The sequence below is a fragment of the Trichechus manatus genome, unplaced genomic scaffold, assembly GCF_000243295.1.
Source record: "Trichechus manatus latirostris isolate Lorelei unplaced genomic scaffold, TriManLat1.0 scaffold00150, whole genome shotgun sequence".
In the NCBI taxonomy this organism is placed as follows: Eukaryota; Metazoa; Chordata; class Mammalia; order Sirenia; family Trichechidae; genus Trichechus; species Trichechus manatus.
The window spans coordinates 672,658-691,685 of NW_004444086.1; the positions used below are offsets into that span (position 1 = coordinate 672,658).

Here is a 19,028-nt window from a genome sequence, read left to right on the forward strand (position 1 = left end):
ACTTTGGCTCTCATGGGCTTGTTTTAATTTTCTTCAGCTTCAACTTGACTTGCATATGAGTAATTGATGACCTGTTACACAGTGAGCCCCTAGCCTTGTTCTGACTGATGATATTGGTCTATGTACAGGTTCTGCGTGAGCACCATCATCTCTTTGCAAGATGTAGTCAATTTGATTCCTGTGTATTTTGTCAGGCGAGGTCCACGTGTACAGTTGCCGTTATGTTGTTGAAAAATGGCATTTCCAATGAACAGGTTATTGGACTTGCAAAATTCTGTCATGTTTCTATCACCAAGGCCATATTTTCCAACTACTGATCCTTTATCTTTGATTCAAACTTTCACATCCCAATCACCAATAATTATCAGTGCATCTTGACTGGGTGTTTGATCAATTTCAGACTATGGAAATTGTAAAAGTCTTCAATTTCTTCATCTTTGGCATTAACAGCTGGTGTGTAAATTTGAATAATAGTCATATAAACTGGTTGTCCTTGTAGGCATTGACAGCATTGTACTTCAGACTACATCTCGAAATGTTCTTTTTCATGATGAATGCAACGCCATTCCTCATCAATTTGTCATTCCCAGTGCTTTGGTTATCTAATGCTGCTGTAACAGATTCCACAAGTGCATAGCTTTAACAAAGAAAAATTTATTCTCTCACAGTCTGGAAGGCTAGAAGTCTGAGTTCAGGGTCCCAGCTCTAAGGGAAGGCTTTCTCTCTGTCAGCTCTGGGAGAAGGTCCTTGTCAGCAATCTTCCATGGTCAAGGAGCTTCTCAGCACAGGAACTCCAGGTCCAAAGGATGCACAATTCTCTTGGCTCTTGTTTCTTGGTGATATGAGGTCACCCATGTTTCTACTCGCTTCACTCTTTTATATCTCAAAAGAGATTGGCTTAAGACACGACCTAATCTTGTAAACTGAGTCCTGCCCCATTAACATAACTGCCACTAATCCCACCTCCTTAACATCATAGAGATAGAATTTACAACACATGGGAAAATCACGTCAGATGACAAAATGGTGGACAATCATACAACACTGGGAATCATAGCCTAGCCAATTTGATAAATATTCTGGGGGGATACAATTCAATCCATGACACCAATTCAAAATGGCCAATACCAGTCCATTTCAGCTCACTAATGCCTAGGATATTGATGTTTATGCATTCCATTTCATTTTTGATGCTTTCCAATTTTCTTAGATTCATACTTGTACATTCCACTTTCCTATTATTAATGGATGTTTGCAGCTGTTTCTTCTCATTTTGAGTCGTGCCACATTAGCACATGGAGGTCCTAAAAGCTTTACTGTATCCATGTCACCAAGGTCCACTATATTTTGAGGAAGCAGCTCTTCCCTAGTCGTATTCTGAGTCCCTTCCATCCTGAAGGGCTCATCTTCTGGCACTATATCAGATGATGTTCTGCTGCTATTCATAAGGTTTTCACTGGCCAATTTTTTAATAAGTAAATCACCAGGTCCTTCTTCCTAGTCTGTCTTAGTCTGGAAGCTTCACTGAAACCTGTCCACCATGGATGACCCTGCTGGTGTTTGAAATACCAGTGGCATAGCTTCTAGCATCACAGCAACATGCAAGCCACCACACGAGGACAAACTGACAGATGAGTGGTTGTGTAACATCTTAGATTCCAGGTAATTTTTTTGATAGTTTAAGAACTCCTATTATTACACTTCCTGGGAAAGTGTAGCTAGAAACAACCAGTACCTCTGTCTTGCAAATAGAGGCATGTTTAAGCATGTTCTGTATATTACAGTCACTGAAAACTCTTTTCAAGTTTGACACTGAATCTGCTTATTTCTGTGAACATTGAATTACACCAGTTTGCAAGCAGTAATTAGGATGAGAAAGACATGTGTAAAGCATTAACAAAGATAAGTAGCTTAGTTCAACATACAGAACTGGGAAAGATTTCACAAATAAGACTTTGACTTTCTACAGTTGCACTGAATAACTGGTCAGTTTGCTCTTCTGCTTTATGTAAACATAAAGAAACCATCATCTGAGTAAATACCGAACACCTTCTCTGATATTTGACATTTGCTAGGATATATGTGGAGAGACTTGATAAGTATACCTCATACCCACCTAACTGTCTGACTATTACTTAAAATCTAAAATATGGTTTAGGGATCACGTTCTTTACAAATGAAGCTGATATTTGGTAATATGAGGCAAACAGTGTTCCGATTCTGTAATGAAGATGTGTGTTAACAGCAAGAATTAACTTTTGGTGCCTGCATGAGAGGCAGATTGGGGACTCTGAATAAGTTTTTGTGGAAGTTTTGGAAGCAAAATTTGTACACAGTTCATATTATGTTAGTTTGTAAACATACATCAAAATATGATCTATGTCTATTACTAAGTGTTCACTGTGCCTGGGGTAAGTAAATTAGTCAGTAAACCAGTCATTCAGCCCATAAACATTTATCAAGCACCTCCTATGTATTAGATTCTAGCAATGAAGAATATATACAGAGGCCTCATCTTAGCAGAGCTTACATTCTAGCTGACATAGAATAACTATAAACATATACACGAATGGAATAACCTCAGGTACTGAAATGCAATAAAAAAAATACGACAGGAAACCATCGAAGACAGACAGGAGTGAGAACCATTTTTTGGCTATGGGCATCAAGGAGGACCTTACTGGATGGAGTGACACTTGAGTTGAGTCCTGATTGATGAGAAGTGCTAAAAGTGCTAAATTCAATATTGGCTGAGTTACAGGACCCAGACAACAAGATTTACCTAGAAACCAACTCAATTAGGATTGTAAAGGGGTCTTTGGGTCATCTGGTGGAGCAGCCTATATCCTGTAGTCTACCTAAGAAATGCCAAGCTATTTCCCTACCAAGTAACTCACACATCCCAGAGCCTAGTTATCTGAACATGTAAGATAAAATTTCTCCTGTGGAGGGGCAGCCATCTTAGATGCAAGTGCATTCTGACAGTGGACCAGGAAGCCTGCTCTTGGGATGTACGCCTGCAGTAAACCAATCTGTCTGTAAGATTACCATTTTTCTTTTGCTCCAGTTGGCTACTTGGTATGGACAAAGGAAAAGAAAGGGCTAATGTGGAATCTAATAATATTCACCCCCACTTATGTACAACATGACTCAATCATTTAAAATATATTAACTCATTTAATCCTCTCAGCAACCATGTGAGGTAAGTATTATTAATCATTATTTTTCAGATTAGGAAACTGAGGCACTGAAAATTGAGGAAAGTTGTTAAGACCAAGGCACTCTTTCTCCTGAGCTCATGTGCTACACTGCTTCTCTAAAATAATCAGGAAAGAGCTATGGATTTATATTAGCTAGAGCTAAAATGGTTGGAATTTTTTTTACTGTGAATTGGAGGTGAATAAGAGCATTTCACAGAAAATTAAATTCTTCAAAGTTTGAAATTCTTTAAAGATGAGCACTGTGTGATAATGAATACAGTATAGTTGAGGCACTGAGTTGGTGCTGGTAATTGTTAACTAAGAGCAATGCTACTCAAAGTAATGTCTGTAGACTGGCTCAAATCGTGTACTGCTGATTCATCATGAAATTAAAAGCTTGTGTCAGAGTATAAAACAACTATTTGCTTTAGCTTAAATTCTTTTTTTTCTTATACCAGTGTATTGATTTACATTCTAGCACAAGCTCCTCGTTTTCTCATGGACAGGTACTTTGAAACACATTGAGTTAGAGCACAGATTGTTGCTACAATGAAGATGCTCAAAAATACAGTGGCTAAATACGACATACATGTATTTCTTCCTCATACACTTTCCAAATACAGGCAAATAGTCTAGAACAGGTAGACATCTACATGATCATTCAGAGTCCTGGGCTGGCAGATCCCTCAACATATGACTTTCACCTCTTAGTCCAAGGAGATGCTACAGTTGTAGCCATTTCAGAGTTGCCCGTAAGTGGGAAAGAGGAAATCCAGGGTGAGTGGCCTTATCATTAACAGGATGCTTCACGTGATTTTGGCTACCTTTCCACTGGGCTGAGATTATTTACATGACTATACAGAGCTTCAAAAGAGACTGAAATATAGTCTCTACCTAGGAGTTTAGTAGCAAAATAGGGACTTTCTATTACTAAAGAAAGAAAGGGAGAATAGATAGTTTAGCCCTTTCTGTCACAGTGAAAAAATATGTTTAGAGATTTAAGCTAAGGTTAAACTATGAAGGACTTGGAGATTGAACACTGATTAAAAACAATACAGACAATAAAGATATCAGTTAAAAAAATAAAATTTCAGTTATGTAAAATAGATAAGGAATGTTGAGTTTATCACCTTATAAATCAACTCCTTTTATCATAGCTTATATAGATAATAGAAAAAGCTTATGTGTATAGCCTAACTTTTAAAAGCATATTTTAAAATAATGTAATTGTCTTTGTGCATTGTTATTGTTAGTTGCCATCAAGTCTCATGGCAACCTTATGTATAACAGAACAAAATGAAACGTGGTCCTGCATTATCTTCATAATCGTTTACATGTTTGTGTCCGTTGTTGTGGCTATTGTGTCAATCCAATTCATTGAGGGCTTCCCTCATTTTCATTGGTCCTCTGCTTTACCAAACATGATGCCCTTTTCTAGTGATTGGTCTTTGGATATGTCCAAAGTAATCAAGTTGAAGTCTCGCCGCCCTTACTTCAAAGGAACATTCTGGTTATATTTTTTCTAAGACTCATTTGTTCTTTTAGTAGTCCACAGTATTCTTCCCTAATGCTGTAATTAGAATGCATCCATTCTTCTGTTTTTCTTTTTCATTATCCAGCTTTATGCATTACTGGTCTTTTTTTTTAAATTATACTTTACTACTGTTTTCATGGAGCTATCAAAAAAAAAAAAAAACCTATACCATTGTCATTGAGTCTGTTCCAACTCTTAGCTAGGGATGGAAAATGCATTTGGATCAAATATATATTTCCATTTCATACTGTGGATGATCACTGCCACAGGTAGGATTCCATAGAATCCGAATCTGAGATAGAGATTCAATTGCATATGATTTACTGAGGAAACGATCTCAGGAAAAATCTATCAGGGAGTAAGTGGGACAGGACAGAGAAGGAGAAAGAGCCGAGCAAGGTTAGGGTCTCAGGTAAAATCTAACCTTTACCTGATCTGCAAGAGGAGAGGTAAATATACAGAGAAATTTTCCCCCCTTGAAGGAAGCAGGCAGTCTTTGATACACCTGTACTGGTCAGTCATTGAATATTGGCCACATTTGAGAGTAATGAGGGAATGGATAACTTCCCAGTCAGCAGGACAGCAACTTCAATCTCTTCAGAGAGATTCTCAATCTTAACCCTGATGAAGATGAATCACTGCTCTTTTCAGGAGGGACATGTTCAATATAATCACTAAATGCTAGGATAGTGCTGTTTCTGGGTCTTATAACTGGTCTTTGTTACTGGCAGTTCAGATATTCAGCGGTGACAATGACTAGAGCACACTTGTGAGAAGGAACCCATGCTGGCTTACATCTTAGCTACCACAGTTACTCCATTCATAAACCCATTGTATCAGCACTTGGTTAGCTCTGGACAGAGGCAGGGTGACATCAACTAGTGAATCGTCCTGTCCACGTGTTTATTTACTATCTCTTCCACATTGTATGCTCTTTGGTTTACATTAGTGAACAATACAAACATCATCATACTTTATGATCTCTCTCACAGTTCTATCCACAAGTGTCTTGCCTAGAACTTCTTATCCCTAATTTTCCTATCTTGCTCCTTCAAGTCCCCTGACCAACCCATCCCTAAGCCATTCACATTGCCCATTAATACAGTATATTCTTACCTTGGGCTATGTGTCTATTCACAAAAATGGATGACTAGGTACATTGCTCAAAACTCTGCTCATTGGAAGATTTCCCTTAACCACTGCTTTTTTGCTCGTTTGTTTGTCTGTTTGTTTAGGAACACCCCTGAGTAGGGTTATAGCACATCAAAAGTTCATTTTAGGTTTGTACCGACATGTGAGTCAACCCAGCCACAAAACAAGCTTGGGTTTCTCTCCCTTCATCAGCAGGTTATGTGGAACCTGCCAGGAAACTATAGAGATGAATTGAGGGTGAGACATCAGTGGAATAGTAATAGGTGACCTGGGGGTCTGGACCACTTGTTTATGAAACTTTCTTGTAGACCCTGGATCAGCTCAGGGCCAATCCTGGATGTACAATTTCCATCTTACAATGAACTGCTGCTGGACATAACTGAATTTATGACTTGGTAACCAGTTCATGATGGAAAATTATGACTTTAATGACCCATGACAAACACTGTTATCTCTTCAAGGGCCCAGAATCCTGAACGAGCTATTTTTTGAATGGTCTGTTGCAGATGGCCTGCAATGATGCAGAACCAGGGGTCTACATTATAGTTCTCCTCTGGGGCTTGCCAGAAACTCCATTTAGCATCCTTTTCTACCATAGATACCATAGTATTATGGGCCTGCCTGGATATATGGCCCAAGTGGAGGGTTGCTTCTACCTCACTGTGACCTCCTCCAGAGCCCTTCCTTGCTCTGAGCCCCACTCAAAACTAGGAGCCTTCTGCATCACCTGGTAAATGACTCCAAGTGGTATTTCTTAGTGCCATAATATGCTGCCTCCAAAACCCAAAGAGGCCTATCAATCATTGCCCTTTTTTCTTAGCAATAGGGGTTCCAAGGAACAATAACTCACTCTACTTTGGAGAAGATGTCTTGGCATGTCCCAGACCACTGAATCTCTAAAAACTTCACCAAGGGTGGCAGTTCCCTAAAACTTTGTAGATTTATCTCCTACTTTCTTGAGTCCATGTGTTTTATCAAGGAAGTCTGAGTATTTGCCACTTGTTACTCATCAGGTCCAATTATCATCACGTCATGAATATAGTGGGCCATGGTTAGGTTCTGCAGATGATACAGATCTCCTCAGTCTATATAATGGTGCTGGGAAGAATCAGCTTTTGAATATTATTTAAGAAAATAATATGTTTTTCTTTTAGTGCCAAATAACCATTTGCCCTCTTTCTTTCTTTTTTTTAACAAAGCTTCAAAGCAGGAAGGAGATTAAACGAATTCAATACCGAGAGTTCAAATGAAAAGGAGTTTTAATTTTGACATTCTTTAATTGAACCCTGAAAATTTAACTCTGGGAAGCATTTCTTGATGGCTTTCCTATTGCAACTGAATAAATGTATATTCTCTGCTAGAATAGAATGATATTGAGAAGCCTTGTAACTTTGTAGCACCTATATTTGGCAAAATGGTCAAAAGAATCATAATTATGATTTTCTTTTGACAAGTTTTATCTCAAAAAATATTTGTCAAAGAAAGACACTGTAAAGGAAAAATAACTATGAAAAATATTTGGTTTCTAAGATTCAGACATTTCATTATGAAAAAAATTGGAATTGGAAATACTGTCTTAACGGCATTTATTCTGAGCTTACCACAACCTCTATAGGAAAATACTTCCCCAGTTAAAAAAATATAGTAGCCAACAGAGAAGAGACAATTGAAGGTGTCAACATTTTCAAATTTATCAACCATGAAATGTAACTTTGAAAAGGATGGTAGGCAATTTTATGAAAAAAATGAAGCATAATAAAATCATACTGGAAGGAAATTACTCTTCAGAAGCATCTTAGTGATATACTAGAGAAAGATGTGACTAAAGAACTGATTAAAGAACATAAATATGAGCTACAAATGAGTATTTAGCTTGAGTCGTTTTAATATTTGGATAATAAAAATAAAAATATTAATTTTCTTGAATGTCTAATATTATGTTATTTTTAGAAAGGATTTTGTATAATATATGCCTTATATAGATCACCAAGATAGCAAAACAATTTATTAATCAATAAAAATCTCAAAAAATCTATTATTTTCATTTTAAGGATGTTTTTTATTTTTCAAAAGTGTCCTGATTTGGATGATAAATTATATAGACACCCAAGTAGAATGCAATGGAGAATGAAACAGAAGGAGAAAATTAAGATGGGGATAAAATTTGATTGATGGATATGTTGCATATGTTGGGTCTGAATATTCCTCACTGCACCCATATGGCAATGACACATACATAATTTAAAATACAAGTCTAGAGCTTAGGAAAGAAGTAGGGCTAGAAGTAATGATTTAGATGCTATCAGCTTATGGTTGTGGTTGAACTATGGGTGCTGCTAGATCACAGCTGGGTCAACGAAGAACAGCACATAGTGTGAAAAGAAAATGAAAAATTGGCCAAGCCTGAACTTCAGAGATGGCATTCCATCCTCTAGGGAAAAAAAAAAAATACGAAGGATTACAGCCAAGCACGGATATCTGAGACACTATGGTCAGACCAGGTTAATCCAAGTTAAAATCTCTTGTATAAAGATGCAAAATATAAACCCAGAAATAAAGTAGAATCTCAGTGTTTAGAACCGAGCCAAACATTAGAAGAAGATGAGAGCAGGATTGACTTCATACTGAGCTCCAGTGTTGAAGAAAGTGAAAGCGCCAAGCACTTCATAAGGAAAAGATTTGGGAATCAGGGAACCAGAGTGGGATCTAACTCCTAGCTCTGGATATAAAGCAAGAGCTTGATTCCACCTTTGAACTTTTTTTAGGGAAAAGAGCCAAATATTCACACATAATAACATTAGTTACTCTTTCTTCTTGTAGAATCCATGTGATGATAAACGGCACAAAGACATCTGGTCCAGAGAGAAAACTTGTGACCACTTACCAAAATTCCTTGTGATTGGGCCACAAAAAACAGGTAAGAATTGTCAGTTGTGATGCTTGCATTCATTTTTTTAATTACAAAATAAATCGTTATATGAAATACTTGGATTTGGTTTTGCCCTGTGAAATATGTAGACATCTAGGCAAGTTAATTATTTGGAACTGTTTTTGATCCGTGCCCACGGATCATCTTTATGCCAAGACCCTCAAGTGGATCCTAATGCTATCTACTAATTACATCTAAGCACTAAATTCTTTAGATTTTAAAGCTGTGTCAAATTTTTTGACAGTTTTCACTCACAGTTGTGGTACCTGATTTTTCTTTCCCTTTTTTTTCTTTTTTTTTTTTTTTTTTTGTGCCTTTGCCCAATTAATTTCTGAGTTAAGTTTTAAAAAAATGTTTTGGCTAAATTCAAGGGTATTTTGCAGCCTTGAATTGGTCTTTTTTTTTTTTTTTTTCAGAATCACTACAACTATTACTGTCAAATACTTTACATGTGTGTTAATAATCGTTATGCATAAATATGATTTAGACTTATTTTCTGATATACCTGAGGCTCATCAGACATTTTTTTTCTTAGTATTTTGTCATGTGCTGAAGGACAACTGTATAAGAATGTAGTGAAAAAGAGTGGAAGTATTTCACAAATAAGATGACACTTTCAATTAGAATATTTTATACTTTCTTCAGTATGTGACAGTTTTATATACTTTTCTCATGTCTAATTAAAGTTTTTATTGAGTTGATATATTTTGAATTCACTACTTTGACTAGCAGCATTTTCATCAGTGAGTGCACAAGCAATAACACAATACAAATAGTTCCAATAAATAAGCCTGACCCAGACATATAATACATGCAAGGAGATCATTTTAAAGATTGTGGGCAAAAGTTCCAGACTACTAGATATTTGTTGTTGAAATATTTTCTTCCTCCAGGAATATAAATTGTATTACAACACTAAGTTACACATGTGCAGAGAGGGGGAAAAAAAAAAAAGAAAACAGCACGTACTTTCAGATATTTCACTTTTTTTGTTGTTCTTTAAAATGTGTATGAATTTTCAACCAGCTCCCTTGCGTCAGTGCTAACTCTGGAATGACTACTAACGAAATAAAACATTGCTGTGTCATAAAATGATGTTAAAATTTAATTTAAACACATATCTTCTATCATTTGTCAGTGAATATTATTTTTTCTTAGTTCCACTGGAAAATTACAGGCTAGTAAGTATAAATCTGTTTTTCCTCCCGGTTGTTCCTATTATAAAGACAATAAGTTAAACCTTTATATTTTAGTATTTGACCTACCAGTATAGGACTGAAAAAGCTTTTAGCTGGTTCTAAGACAAACAAAGAAATTGGATGATAATAATAATGTTTTATATGCTATGAAAATATTATTCTAATATGAAAATGATTGTGATCATTTTTACAATCCATTCAATCATAGAAGTATGAATGTAAATTTGTTCTCCTATTGCTTCAGTTGGCAAAACCCCCACTGCTGTTGGAGACTGTTAATTCCCTGGAGGGGGTAGTCACAGATAAATGTTAGGAATCTAGCCCTAAAGGCATAGTTGTCTTTAAACAACTTAATGGTGGTGCATGCATCCCTTACAATAAACTTGAAGTACAAAAGTGGTCTTCAAACTGCTCTTTACTCAGTTATTGTGAGGTGAGAACAGAAGGACATGATATCCCAATTCTCCATTGTTGAATCCTAGAAGGGATTCCTGCCAACTGAAAGGAGATCAGAGAGCAGAGGTGGGAGAAAAAGAAATAGGCAGGGAGCACGATTACAGCCAAGAAAATCCTATGGGGCAGTTCTTCTCTATCACAAGGGGTTGCTCTCAGTCAGAACTGACTTGAAGGCACCCAACAACATGATAGCCTTCACCTTAAACTCAAAGTGTAAATTATAATCCTTCTCTGATCCTTTTGACAGATGAGCATCCATCATGACCCAGGGTCAGATTTTGGGACTCCCAGTGTAGGAGATGGAGGGGCGTCAGGAGGCATCTGACAGGAAGCAAGGAGAAAACACTTTCAGCTAGGGACAGTAGACTGGAGCCCTGGTGGCGCGGTGGTTAAGAGCTTTGGCTGCTAACCCAAAGGTTGGCGATTTGAATCCATCAGCTGCTCTTTGAAAACCCCATGGGGCAGTTCTACTCTGTCCTATAGCCTTGCGATGAGTTGGAATCGACTGGACGGCAATGGCAAGAGTAGGAGGCAGTTTCTAAAAGGGTTACATTTAGAACAATAATTCTGAGAGCATTATGCATTGGCCTTAAATCTTCCATAAGATGGATTCCTGTTGTCAATATTAATTTCTTAACATTTGACTGGCTTAACACCTGCACATCGAAACCAAAGAGAAGTTGGTTGTATATAAAATAGGATAAATTTTTTCTTAGGTTAATAAGTTTAAGGCCTATTGTTTGTCCTCCACAACATTTTTATATTGAAGAAAATGGGTATAAATAAATGGCAAGAATAACAAATGAAAACATACTTGATAATAGAAAATATACACTTTGAGGGGGTGCACCCAGATTTTATGGCAGATTATATGATTATCAGTGGTCCCTGGGTGGTGCAAACAGTTTACACTCAACTACTAACCTACAGATTGGCTATTCCAGTCCACCCAGAGGTTCTGTAGAAGAAAGCCCTGGTGATCTGCTTCCATAAAAAATGACAGCTAAGAAAACCCTATGGAGCAGTTCTAGTCTGTAACACATGGGGTCATCATGAGTTAGAATTAACTCAATGGCAATGTTCTGTTTTTGTTGTTATTGCTACATTGAGCCACATGTCTACTGTCCCTAGTCGAAAGTGCTTTCTCCTTGCTTCCTGTCAGATGCCCTCCTGATGCCCCTCCATCTCCTGGCAGCACAAAGGTGTAGGGCTCATAATATAAAGGCTTGACTTTCTGTAGTCCTGGGGAGAAGGTACAATTCTGTGACCATCAGGGTGGTTAAACATTGTACATGCTACTGAATGAGGTTCTAAAGTATCTCTTTTCAGATAGTAAGCAATAATTCAGAAGTATTCCTTTATCTATGCCCTGGATCCATCTCAACACTTCAACGATATTAAATATCAATTTTCTCAGTTCTTCTGTATGTCTCAAAAATCTATTTCTCTCTCTAATGCATCATTCTCATCAACGTTTAAACAGCTTTAAGTAAGTCTCATTTTAAAAGGTATTAAAAAGAACTCTTCTTGATTCCATGTTCTCTTCCAGCTACTACTCAATCTCTAATCCATTTCTTCTCCCTGGAACATTTTCTTTTTTTCCTCCTCTCACGTATTTCCCCCTTTTGGAGAACCTGATATTTGTAGGATCAATCTTTCAAGACTCCTGTTGTCCTTCATAATTTTCACATTCGTATGTTTCAATGTGTTTGAGATATTACTTCTGCTTCAGCCTCAGGCCTCTAATTCGCTTCTTAACTAGGTCTGTCCCTTTCAGTTTATTTATTGAGTTTGTATAATTGCATTCCATATTTGTTAACTCCTAAAGCCTTTTTTTAAAATGGTAACTTAGTCTCCCTGAGAGCATTTATTAATCTTTGCCATCCTATTTAATTAGGAGTCACCCATTCTAGACGTTTTAACTTGACTTCCACCTGAGATTGTTAGTCTCCTTAGACCTGTTGTCACTTTCTTTTGAGTTCTCATGCTTCTGTTCAATATTGGTGGTCGTATAAAACCATTAGGATTTAAACAGTTGGCAATCACATTCATAATTCAAGCACAGCAACTTTTGATCCTATGAAATTAAGGTGTATTAAGCAAACTGCCAATTCTTGTGAACCGCTCTCCTTCCAGGATCCCCAGCTAAAATTGTGATTATTCTGCCAGTCCACCTGTGTAGCTCATCTACAGTTCTCCCAGGGCCGGGAAAGCCAACACTCCCTCCTGGGTTCAAGCATTTCAAAAGAGGATGCTTTGATTTATGAGAGCCATGAAATTCCAGTCACTTTATAAGTCCTTTCTACCATAGTCCCCGTTCTCTAGTTCAGCTCAGAGGGAGACAAAGTTCAGAGACTACATCTGAGGCTTCCGTGATGTGCACACCGAGTGGGTTCCATCAGCTAGTTGGTTCAGCCTAGTGCTTCAGTCATCAGGCTGGATTGCTCCATCTTGCCAGGGGAGGAGTGTCCGTCTTCCCAGAATCCTGCCCTACACCTCATCTTTGCTTAGTAACACTTATAATTTTCAGGAAGAGTCTTAGAATATACTCCCTCCTGGAAGCTCTTACCAACTTTTCAAGTCTATATCACCCTGGAAGATCACCCTGGTCTTCTCAGATTGCAGAACCTGTCTCATTATGTCCCAATCACCTGTTTACTTGACTCAAGTCCACAGATTTTAAGTTCATGAGAACAGCAGATGTGCTTGTCTCTCCAACAGTTATCACTAATCATTACTAGAGTGCCATACACATAGACAACACTCAGTAAATATCTGTTGAATACTTTGGTTCGGTTTAACTTAATTGATCTGAATGTAACAGTAATTGAGGACCCACCATGTTCAGGTGTTGTACTGGGTGCTAGAAATAGAGGCACCTCGTACCCTTGATGCTATAGCCATTTACCTGATTTGGGAGATGTGGCAAGGGAGGGAAAGGGAATGAACCACAGGATTTCTGAAGTTCTCTTTTGCTTTATAGTCAGTCTGTTTCTCTTTGGCTATGTACTACTATTAAATAGAGAATTTAAGTGAATATAGTCACGGAGACTAATAAAAGAACACTGAGTTTTTGCTACATGAAATTTTTAAGGAAATAATTTTGACACTGGGAAGATTTGGTCTTTTGGGTATTATTTATTTAGCAAGAAATCTGCTAAACTACTATTTTGTCTCTTCTTTTATTGACATATAACCTTTTACCTTCTTTTTTTCTAATAGGAACAACTGCTCTTTATTTATTTCTTCTTATGCACCCTTCCATCATCAGTAATCTTCCCAGCCCAAAAACATTTGAAGAAGTTCAATTCTTTAATGGGAACAACTATCACAAAGGAATTGACTGGTAAGAAAAACAACAAAAATAAAAGCCATTATTAACACATACTAAATCACAGTGGAACAATTATAGATACATGCATGCCTACTGCTAATTACAGAATGAATTTGTTATGCTCAGTCCTATCACAGTAAATTACAAATTAATTTATAATGACAATATGTTTAATCAGTGTTGCCTACAATTTTATTTGGACAGTGCAATAATGATGATACTTTTCTGGTAAATTAATATGATTGAATAAAGCACGTTTATGGGATATTTTTCATCAGCATCATTTTTCAGGATATTATTTTACTGTGCCTAGAATTTTTTTTTAACTAAACACGTAATTCATTTTCACAATGATGCTTGGGGAAACAAAAAGTCAGAAGTTTTTTTTTTTTTTTTTCCTATTTTATTTTATGTGCCATGACATATGTCTTCACTAACCACATAGATATTATAGTATAATATAGACTGATATGTGTCATGCAAATAATAACAGACCATTTGCAAAACCATATCAATTGTAGTCATACACATACATAAGGGAAATATTAAATCAGACTTAACCCTTTGGTGACCCAATTATTTTCTGCTTTGAATTCTTGTTTTACCATGTGTTTTCATTAATGGAAGCATGCTGAATCATTGAGTGTGTCTGAATTTTTGGTAGGTAGTGTGGATTTTTTTTCTTGCCCCCACCCTCAAGCCTACCCTAAGTATTTAGTGGTACATATGAAGTACTGGTAATTATACCCCAGAGTCCCCACCGGGATCTGTTGGTACATATGTGTACTAAGCTAAAATTTTCAAGATTTCTATTTTTCCTACCAAAAATTCAGACACTTTATACAATACCCTGTAAAAACGGTAATTTACGGCACATGCTCATTTCTTTGGTTTCAGTCATAAGGAGCCCTGCCTTGGGGGAGCACGTACTGTCAGTGGTACAGCAGCTTCCCAATAAACCCCAGAGGCTGAAAAAGTTCATGGTCAGTATATATACTGCTAGACATGAAACGATTTGACATATTATGAAAAACAAACAAAAAAAATCACAATATTTTCCCAAACTGAAACAGAATAAACTTGGTGTTGGAACTGATGCTTACTCTGATGCTTTTTCCTAGCTCTATCAAAATTTCTAAGAAAATGTGGTTGATTTCCAACTGTCAGATATATAAGGCAAACCTTACCCTGGGGACATTCCCTTCAATGTACACATGTGTAACGTGTAATTTTATGTGCTGTTATCACGCATAAGCCTGTCCTCAACTTAAACACTGTTCTTTTTAGTTGTGGATACAATTAGGGCGAGGCAGAGCCAATGCCAGTGAGCAGGTTTGGCTTCCCATCATAAGTAGATGGGTTCACTCTGTGCCTAGGATATTCCTATAGTACCTTACTTTTGAAAGGAGCCCTAGTGGCACAGTGGTTAAGTGGTTGGCTACTAACTAAAAGGTTGGTGGTTCGACTCCACCCAGCGGCTCTGTGGGAGAAAGACCTGGTGAACTGCTTCTATAAAGATTTGCCGGTTGCTGTCAAGTCAATTCCAATTCATAGTGACCCTACAGGACAGACTAGAACTGCCCTGCAGGGTTTCCAAGGAGCAGCTGGTGGGTTCGAATTGCCAACCTTTTGGTTAGCAGCCAAATGCTTAACCACTGTGCCACCATCCTCTGGGGCAGTTCTACTCTGTTACATGGGATCATTATGAGTCAGAATCAACTCGATAGCAAACAATAACAACAACCACCTTACTTTTAAAAGGTCCCTACGTGCTGCCAATAATTTGCACTCATACTGAACCCACCCAGTGGTACCATGGAAGAAAAGGCCTGGTGATCTAATTGTGTTAAGATTACAGCCGAGAAAAGCTATGGAGCTGTGTGTTCTACTCTGTAACATATGGGGTCGTCATGAATTGGAATGGACTTGACAGCAACCAACAATCACCAAAACAACCACCTTACTTTTAAAAGATGAAATAAGTTTGGGAATCGCATGCAAGTTACTAAAAGCAGAACAATAATTCTCTCTTATTTGTGAGCTCAAAAACAACACAAATTTTTAAGCAGGAATATAGATGAGACTCTTCACTACTCCACATTTGGGAAACATAATAACAAATGTCAAAGAGGAAAAGAAGTGCCTTATATGAATTCTTAATTGCCCTCATTATTTATTTCTAGAACATTTGAGTGTTGGAGAATTGATGAGCTGTAAGAAGGGTTACACACATTAGTAAAGCCTTGCACTGAATTAACCCCAGAACATATTGATTCCATAATCTACACACAGAGGAAAGTTCAGACAGCATATGGAGGAGTAGACCTACCGAGGCACCACAGGATCATCTGGCAGGAAATATCCCCTTAATTACTCTGGATATAATGTGTTCACATTGCTACACATACTACAAATTATGCAGAAGTTAAAAAGGAGAACAGCGACGCCCTATTCTGTTTAGTATTTTATTGCTATTCTGATACACATATTCCTCTCTGGTGCACTTTAATTTCAACTTAGGAATTTTCATATTCAAGTTTACAAACATAAATTCACTATTTTAAAAATATCTAGCAAGCAAGATGGTGTAATTGTTGTTTGCTATGGATAAACGTTTATTTTATTTTATTTTTTTTATTTGGATTTTGATGGCATAGACTAGCAGCCTAAATCCAAAGAAGTTTCCATCTTTTATCAGCCTACCTATTTCATCTCACTCCTCCTTCTCAAAATGAATCATAGAACAATAATACCTTAGGTTGTTTTCACATACAAAGTGTATAGAATATCCACTATTTAGACTACTACACCATCAATAAGAAAAAATTGATAATCAATGCAATTTATATAAATGTAAAAATGTGCAAATTGTTTTATGCACTGAGTATGGCAGGGAAAGAAAATTCAAATCTAGATTAATTCATTGTCTTTCTCCTCCTTCAGGTATATGGACTTTTTCCCTACTCCATCCAACATTACAAGTGACTTTCTGTTTGAGAAGAGTGCCAATTACTTCCATTCAGAAGAAGCTCCCAAGAGAGCCGCATCTCTTGTCCCCAAGGCTAAGATCATCACCATCCTCATTGACCCCTCAGACCGGGCATACTCTTGGTACCAGGTATGAAACAACGGAAAATATTTTCAAAAGTATTCAGTCACATCTTGAACATGAACAATAAAAAATTACCAAAATAATGTCCAGATGTATTTAAGAGTCAAATGTAAAAACATACAGATATTTATGTAGATAGATAGATAAACAGATGGATAGATGGATAAAGGGATAGATGGATGGATGGATGGATGGATAGATGGATGGATGGATGCTAGAGATAAAGGGATATATGAGCTGAATATTTAACTCATATTAAGTTGGCAAGGAGTTTCAAGCATAGTATGCTGGAAAGAACCATAAATCAAAGAACTAAGAGATTGACTAAACCAGAAAAACATGGGAAAAGTAGATCTGTCACAAATTAGCAAAATTAAAAGTAAATATCTGAGGAAGATATCTTTAACAAATACATAGGAAATGGGTTAGTGCTTTTAATATATAAAGAGTCCCTATAAATTGCTGAAATAAATAAATAACTCTAATGTCTCAGTAGAAAAATAAGCAAAATGAAAAAAAAAACATAGATAGGAAGTTCATTAAAAAATGCAACTGGTCAATAATTTATATGAAAAATGATCAATTTAATTAGAGATCAAAGAAATAAGAATTAAAATACTATTTTTGAATATCATAGCAACCCTATAGGACAGAGTAGAACTGCCCCATAGTGTTTCCAAGGAGCAGCTTCTGAACTGCTGACCTTCTGGTTAGCAGTTGAGCTGTTAACCACAGTGCACCAGGGCTCCAGAGAAATATGAATTAAAATACTCTTTTTGAATATGATTTTGATGAAAGGGTTTGATAAGCGTACTCAAACACTCCAACACAAAATTACATTAGGGCATATTTTTCTGCCAGTAGTTATTAAAAGGCTTGTAAGTGTTCCTTTGTCCTCTAATTCCTCTTCTTGAATTTATGATAGACAAATATTCAAAAGAGTACACAAATATATATGTACATTTTGTTAATATCTACCAAACACGAACAAAAGGAAAAGAAATTAAATGCCCATTACAGATTTGCATAACATTAAAATGGAATATTCTCCAGCTATATATAATTATTGTTTTTAAGACTTTTTAATCAGTAAAATAATAATTTAAATATTTTATTTACTCACATATTTAGAAAGTGTTTAAAGTAAGCAGTCATGTGTCAGGCACTATGCTAGGAACTAGGAATGTAACAGTAAACAAAACATTGTTCCTGCCATCATGGTGCTACATTCTAATGAGAGTAAGGGAGCAGCTATTAATTAGTCATAAAGACATATAATTAGAAATTGTGAACATGTTGAGGAGGAAGTATGCAAGATCCTATGAGAGCATTCTCTAGGGAAATAAGCTTTAGGCTTAAAATGGAAGGATGAGTGAATATTAACAGGGTAAAGGTAAAAGGAGGGTCTAGGAGATAGAATAGTACAAGTAAAGTCTACAGGGAGCAAAGAAAATATTTAAAGAGCTAAAAGAGGAGGTGGGGCCAAGACAGCAGAGTAGTCAGATGCTTCTGGTGGACCCTCTTACAACAATGACTGGAAAAAACAAGCAATTGGATTATATATGGCAATCTGGGAGCCCTGAACATCAAAGGCAGAGTTAAGGAACCGGACTGAGTGGCAAGGGGATGGAGAGACGGTTCAGAAGCAGCGAGGAGCTGCCAGACCTGACCCGGCGAGAGCCTGAGCCCTTCAGGCCTGAGCAGCTCGTGGGTGAGCGGTGAGGCAGGCAAGTGGCAGTGCTCAGGAGGTGCATTGGCCACACCGGGAGAGACCCAGCACCAGAAAGTCTGCACAACCACCCAGCACCAGTGAGAAGCAGCCCTCATCAGCGAAAGATAAGTGTTTGCATACGGCTTACCGCACGGATCAAAAACACACCCATGAGGGAGAAACCTCTCTCCCATTTACCTCCCCGCTTCCTGCTCTGCACTGGGTCCTGGACCAGCTTCAGCAATTGCTAAGTCCCCTGGGCGGGAAGTAGGATCCATCACACACCCGGAGCCATTCTCCCTGCCTTGGAGAGTGAACAAATTAACAAATGGGAAAAAATAAACTGCCGGCTCCCCTAAGCCAGGAACCCAGGGTAGGCACAGCTCCTTTGCCTAGGCACA

At 37.3% G+C, this 19,028-nt stretch overlaps 1 protein-coding gene across 5 annotated transcripts in view; it reads left to right on the forward strand.

The window, feature by feature from the left end:
- LOC101352400 (N-deacetylase and N-sulfotransferase 4) overlaps positions 1 to 19,028 on the forward strand; it is a 493,510-nt gene that overhangs the window by 457,020 nt on the left and 17,462 nt on the right. For all 5 annotated transcript variants that reach the window (XM_004385892.2, XM_023740189.1, XM_023740187.1 and 2 more), the window contains 3 exons: positions 8,707 to 8,803; positions 13,693 to 13,816; positions 16,748 to 16,922. In XM_004385892.2, coding sequence (XP_004385949.1) covers positions 8,707 to 8,803; positions 13,693 to 13,816; positions 16,748 to 16,922 — 396 coding nt within the window. The remainder of the gene's footprint in view (positions 1 to 8,706; positions 8,804 to 13,692; positions 13,817 to 16,747; positions 16,923 to 19,028) is intronic.